The 6,917-nt window shown below is 33.9% G+C and overlaps 1 protein-coding gene across 1 annotated transcript; it reads left to right on the top strand.

The window, feature by feature from the left end:
• The first annotated feature begins 744 nt into the window (after positions 1 to 744).
• Positions 745 to 1,851, top strand: LOC108321337 (uncharacterized). Its single transcript, XM_017553066.2, has 3 exons — positions 745 to 1,303; positions 1,393 to 1,467; positions 1,559 to 1,851. Exons 1-3 carry the CDS (start codon positions 863 to 865, stop codon positions 1,691 to 1,693), a joined length of 651 nt encoding a protein of 216 aa, XP_017408555.1. The 5' UTR covers positions 745 to 862; the 3' UTR covers positions 1,694 to 1,851.
• Positions 1,852 to 6,917: the final 5,066 nt, after the last annotated feature.

A 6,917-nucleotide genomic window follows, 5' to 3' on the forward strand; every position in this document is an offset into this window, starting at 1 on the left:
ATAGTATTATGAAATGCTTTTGTTTTTAATTACAATGCTTTTTTTATCCAATTATTTTGTTCATTTTATCTCACTAATTATGACTCAGTGAAATATAACTGACATTGCTGAAGAACTTCTTGAAAGTTTCCTTAAATAATTTGCATAAGTCTAACTATAATTGTTAACAATTATGGTAAAACTTGTACTCAAGAAGTCTTGTATTAATATTTTCTTGTTTCTTTCAATTTAAATGGGCATATGCTATTTCAAAACTAATAATGGACGTGCTTACTAAAGTCAAGAAAGCATCATACATCAAACCCGTAAATTCAAAAGAGAACAAAAAAAATGACTAAATTTCAAAAAGTTTTCTTGACATTGCTACTGAGTTTTTTTTTTTTTTGCTTTATAAATTCCATTTTTAACATTAGCACCAAATAAAAATTGATTTCAAGAAGAAAACAGAAAGCATTCAATGATGATGTAAAAGAATTATTCATTTAAAATAAATTAAACTGAATATGTTCATAACTTGTTGATACCTTAATTAAGTAGCCGGCATTGTTGCTATTATCAGAAATTTCCCGCTTAATGACATTCGCATAAATTTGTTATAAAATATATGATTTAACTCCTGATGAATAACTTTAAATGTAAGTGTTAACATGCGAATTTATAGGAGAGAATCCAATGTATTTTTTTTTTTAAAAAAAGCAAAAAACATTATAAGCAAAGCCCTACCCCATAAAAAAAGGCACTAGCCGTTAGCGCCTGTCTGGTTCAAATTCAAAACTCGTCGTCTCGAATCTCTTTTATACCTTTCCCTTCAGTTCCGAGTCCCATATTAATAACAAACCAACCAAATACGGCATAAAACCAAATGCACACAAAAATGCAGACACAAATGCTAACTCCGACGACCGGAGCACCGAAGATCCGGCCGCGATCTGGCCGGACGCCGCTTCAGCTCAAGAACTCTCCCGCCGATCCCATCCAGCCTTCCGCCAAGCCTAAATCCAAGCCTGACCGGCCGTGTTTCGAGATTTCATTGATCGACAAAGAGAACAATCCGATGGCCGCCGTCTCGATTCCGGCAGCTGCGCCGCCGGAGACGTCTCTGGCGGAGGAGCTCAGCGCGGTCAAGAAGAAGCTAGAGAGGATGAAAGCGGACAAGGAAAGAACGGAGAAAATACTGAACGAGAAACACGCGATGCTGGACGTGAAGATGAAGGAGATGGAAGAGCGAGGGGAAATTCAGAAGAACTTCGAGATCGAGGTTGATCGGTTGTTCCGCTTGAAGGAACTCAAGAATCGCTGCATGGTTTGTACAACAATAACAGCACCTGTTATGTTCTATTCGTTTCAATTTCAACTTCTCGACGCTGATTTTTCTTTTTCTTATTGCAACAGAGAGTTTCTCCTATGCGAACGCTCAGGGAGAAGGAACAAGGAAAGATCGTGAACGAAGCGCCATCGACATCGGAGGTACGCGCAAGTGGTGTTCTTGATTTTTGAATTCATTAACCGATTGAAGAAGTAGTACTAAGAATTATACCTTTCGTTTTGGTATGAGAAGGTTAAAACGGAGGAAATGGTGGCGTCAGAATCGGAGTCGGAATCGGAATCTGTTGGCCGCGAATGCCAAGTTCTGCAGAGTCCAGGTTCAGCTTGTTCACAAACTAATACTACACACACAAAATCAGATAGTTGAAACATTATCTTTCATGAATTTTCCATACATAATTGCTCGTTATGTTTGTTTTAAAAATTTGTTTATTTCACATTGCAATTTGTAGTTTTCTGTTTAGAGAAAGAAAATGGCACATAGTATTATATTATATTGCTGATAAACTTGTGCATTCTGTTTTACCTATTTTGTTTTGCTATTGCTCGATAATCACAGTTTATGAATGTAAACTGACTAATAAGAAAATATGAATCATCTATTCTCAAATAGAGAATTAGAGCTTCTATGCTTTTAATCCGAAAGTCATTGAAGTTCATTCGAGTAATTGAAGAATTTAAATTCAAAAATTGAAATGCGTGATACTTTCGTCGTTTGCTCTAAAGATACTTTCATAATATTTTTCACTACAATAAACTGCATTTTATTTATAGTTCATAGTTTGTTCTAAAGACACTTTCTAGAAATTTCATGTCGGTTCATGCATCAAATTAAACCTAACAAATTTACTGTGCCTTGTGAAAATTTTCCCCAATCCTTTTCAAAGAAATTATACAATAAATTATCGTTTAATTATTTATTTGGTCTCAATTTTCATTAAAAAAAATTAAAGTTAGTCCTTCAAATTTTTTAGTTTCAATTTAATTTTAAATTGTAAAAATTAATGTAATATGGCTCTCTTTTTTAAATTGTTTGAAAAGGATCAATGATTTTTTCAATAATATTAACATTATGATTATGTTAATTAAACTAACAAAACAAATTATCAACTTTAAAATTGAAGTACCAACTAACTAAATGGCTAATTAAATATAATCTTTTTTTTGTTTTATGTTTAGTAATTCGGACCTTAAAAACTGATTTCTCTCCGTTGATTTCCAGTCGGTGATAACAAAAATGGGACATGGCTTTTGTTTTCGTTTATTATATAGAAATATATTTGATAAATAAATTTTCTATAAATAATTTGGCAACTTTGATTAGTAATTAATGTATTTAACATTATTAATCGTATTTAGAGTTATTACTTTCAATAAGAATTAATATCAAGTGATGTTATCAAAGCATGTTACTAATTGTTGCAATTATTTAATTTAAATTTATCAGTATTATTAAATTAATAATAAACATATTTATGGGTAACTAATAATTATTAATTATTTTAAGGTTATGTTAAAATAAAATTAATAAAATATTAAAGGTTTATTTTGAAATGTTAAATTTAAAATTTTGATTTCAATAAAAAAGTTGAAAACTATTACTGTTTTAAGTCATATTTAATTCTTTTAAATATTAATTTTAATATAAGAGTTGATACTCAAATTTGAAATTATTTTTTAATTAGATTTATTAAAAATTTTAATAGTATATAAATTATTAAAATAGTAGTTTTCTAATTGGTAATATAAAAAATTATAATTGATTCTAATTATCAATTTAAACTATATATATATATATTTTGTAACATTCCAACAAAAATATAATATTAAACTATAACGGAGCTATCACATATTTGATAAATATGAATGTTGAATTATAGTAGTTTATGCACTTGTAATGGTAATATTGTTGGCTTAATCTAATCTACCACCCAAGGTTAGTTCTTTACAATTGTCTTTGACCAACGTAAAATCCCTAGACAAGAATTTCCTACTACTTTCACCACATGCCTCATTCCTCTTTAGTTGAGAATGGGTGACCATTAGAGTGTCAGGATAAACTCTAATACTTATTCCATACGATCATACACTTAACACTAGATAACAACATTAAGAAATTCCTCCTTGAAATTCTTTTACACAACCCTTCATTCACATAATTGATTTCGTATAAACACATTAGTCAAACATTAACATTCATTAAAGTATGATAAACAATGCATCAAAAGCTCTCTATCCTTTTATTCATTATTTTCTACTTTCTTGCAATTATTTTGTCAATTCTTTTTGGCTAGTTGTGGCTCTAGTATTGTTGTTCTCTAGTGTATGCAAGGCACGATCCGTACAAGTAGTATCGTATCATTAGAACCACTCCTTGTTGACCTTGAGGTTGAGAAAATAGCTCGAAGAAATAATAGTAGAAGAAGGAAGCAAAACAAGGAAGTCAAAGAAGCAACTTTTATCCCTAAGCAGTCTTTCATCCCTACATTTGATCAAGAAAGGGAAGACGTGACTGTTAATCCGAATGGTGACGGCTAAGGGCAAACAATACGCACTTTGGAAGACTATTTGACGGTCACAGAGCCTCTTCATTTCAATAGCATTGCTTGGCCAAGGGTGAATGCCACAAATAGGAAGATGAGCCTATTCTCATTCACTTAGTGCTAAACAATCAATTCACTAGCTTATCTCATGAGAATCCTTATATTTATCTGGCCACATTCCTAGAGATCTGATATAATATGAAAATTCATGACGTGCATGATGAGGCTATTAGGCTCGATCTATTTCCTTTTTCATTGGGAGGTAATGCCAAGTTGTGGTTGAACTCTTTCCTTGAGAATAGCTTAACCTTGTGAGAGGATGTGGTTGTTAAGTTCCTCAACAAGTACTTCCCTCAGTCAAAAGTCAACAAAGGGAAGCAGGAAATCTCTTCTTTTCAGTAAGAGGGTGATGAAACTTTGAGCTAAGCTTGGGATAGGTTCAAGGGATTGCTGAGAAAAAAACTCACTCATGGAACTAGAGCACCCTTGGGGCACCCCTCCCTCCCCGTGATGATGTTGTAGAGGATAATTGATCGCTCGATGGTGATGTCAGAAACGTGAGAGTAGGGAGAGATATTTGCATGAATCAATGTAGTCCAAAGTTTGCTCAGAGGTGTCAAGATAGCTCTTTTGATGTAGATGGGTTGTTGCTATCTATTCCTATGAAATCTCCCTCCTTCACGACACAATGTTCTCTCTATTTCATCAATGTCTTGAACTTCATTTCGATATTGTGCATATTGACATTGGGCATTTCCAAGTTGTCATTTTATTGCTAGGAAAGCATTGATAATTTCAGCATTAAATGGGACTTTCCTTCCCCGCACATAACTTAAAAATTGGTCATCATCAGCATTAAAGGTTTTTGTGTTTGCATAGAACTCCTTGACCACAGTTATATTGACTGGTGCGTGGTAAGTTCCCAAACTTTCCCATCCTCTTCTAGAATACTCATTAGTGAAGCCTCCCACATCCCTTGACTGTAATGATACATTCCTCTCCATTAATAGTCTTTTATTTTCCACCACAGTTAAATTCTTTTCATGCTATCTAGAGAGGAATCTGTTAGAGTAAAATTTCTCTTTACTTTTCTTCCCTCGGGAGGGTTGACCAACAGGGTTCTTTTTCCTTTTAGGACCTAAGGAAGATGCCATCTACATAATATAATTCAACGAACATCTTAGAATCATCACAGAGGCACAAATAGAACCTAACCTATCACAATCACAAACAATGAATCAAAGAACAAAAACATAACACACAAAACACACAACAATAAAAGGGCAAAAATTAGAGGATGCAAAAGGGTAAAAATGGCTTAGTTGGGGGTCATATCCACTAAGTACAATTTTTGAAGGCTGTTGGAAAATCATCAAACAGTGGCGCCAGCTCTTGGGCTTCAGTGCCAGCGTTGAGCATTGGCTGCGGCAGGGTTTTACACCATTTTCTTTGCTAGTTGCATCAAAACAGGACCCCCCACATCCAAACAGCAAACGTCCTAGGCCGAAATTAACACCGTAAAGCCCCAAAATCACACAAAATTGGAAAGAACAACATGAAAACTTCAAACTGCACAAGAATGCAACAATTTCACAACACCAAATGCAAAAGATAGAGTTCAAACAACCAAAATGCACAACGTAAGTGAAGAACGAAATTTTACAGCACCCAAAACAGATATTTTGCATGATTAAAATGAAAATGAGAGTAGAATCAAGAAAACACCTACTTGATTGAAGAAGATTTAAGTGCAATGAGATGATTCTAGGTTAAAATCGAGAGTGAATGACCCTAACCTCTTGAACAGTTCGAATATTACCCAAAAATGTTGAATGGGTTGATGGGTTTTGAGGAGAAGATGAAGGTGAAGTGATTTGGTGGAGAAAATGGAGTTTTTAATGGAAGATTTAGTGAAAGGGGAAAGATTTTTTGTGAAAGATTGAAAAGGAGAGAATATTACCCAAAAATGTTGAATGGGTTGATGGGTTTTGAGGAGAAGATGAAGGTGAAGTGATTTGGTGGAGAAAATGGAGTTTTTAATGGAAGATTTAGTGAAAGGGGAAATATTTTTTGTGAAAGATTGAAAATGAGAGTTTTTGTAGAGGAAGAATGTTTGAGCGGCGCAAGGAGTGAGGGGGAATAGGGTTTCAAACCCTTCTATAAGTCCATGCAGGCCCCAAAAAGAAGCCCCAAAACAGTAGCGCTAGTGCTGAGTGCTAGGGGTCCAACGCTGAGTGTTGGGTATTGCTCATCAGCACACCTAGATTTTTTTTTTTGTGATTATGGTTCCTTCTCTTTGGTCTAAGTTCTTGACACTAAATCTCATTCAATCCACTTAAAAACATCATGATTGTACTCACAAAACACACTACAAATGCTTAATGAAACCAATCAAAAACTTGTATTGAGACATGAGTGCAGAATTTGAAGCTCTCAACTCTTCTTCACAACCTTGCATTCATACACACTAAACAACACTCCAAAAATGTGCAGAACATAACTAAACAAACCAGAATAAATTAAAACATATTGAAACACATCAAATCAAATGGGAATGCATCAATTACTCTAACAAGCAACTAGTCACACCACAACAACCCAAGTTAGAATCAATCACTCAACAGTAATTAAATCAAAATAACATCACAAAAACACATTCAATAATTCAAAACACAAACACAACATTACAACTCAAAAATCACAAGAATGCAAGAAAGCACAAGCACATAATACAAGTCACTTATGCACATAAAAACAGAACATGACACATAAACCACAAAAACACAAGGACAAAGGGTAAGAAAATTGGGTTGTCTCCCAATAAGTGTTTGTTTAATGTCATTAGCTTGACGAATAAACCAATGAAGCACGAATGTTGTTGTTAGTGTGCTCCTTATCACCAACACTTCTTGAATAACGTTTTAGCCACCAAATCAACTTTCACAGGCATAAGAGTCTTCCTCTTAGTCCTCCCAATACTTTGACATCTTTAAACGTCCAATCCTTTTGATCAACTTTGGCTTGCAAGACTTGAGTTCTTTAACTCCC

This window comes from Vigna angularis, chromosome 2 (assembly GCF_016808095.1).
Source record: "Vigna angularis cultivar LongXiaoDou No.4 chromosome 2, ASM1680809v1, whole genome shotgun sequence".
Classification (NCBI taxonomy): domain Eukaryota; kingdom Viridiplantae; phylum Streptophyta; class Magnoliopsida; order Fabales; family Fabaceae; genus Vigna; species Vigna angularis.

Bases quoted from the DNA above. Each gene is read 5' to 3' on its own strand.
- LOC108321337 (XM_017553066.2), top strand. From the start codon at position 863: ATGCACACAAAAATGCAGACACAAATGCTAACTCCGACGACCGGAGCA. The intron at 1,304-1,392 runs GTTTGTACAACA...TTATTGCAACAG, and splicing joins AACTCAAGAATCGCTGCATG to AGAGTTTCTCCTATGCGAAC. The intron at 1,468-1,558 runs GTACGCGCAAGT...TGGTATGAGAAG, and splicing joins AAGCGCCATCGACATCGGAG to GTTAAAACGGAGGAAATGGT.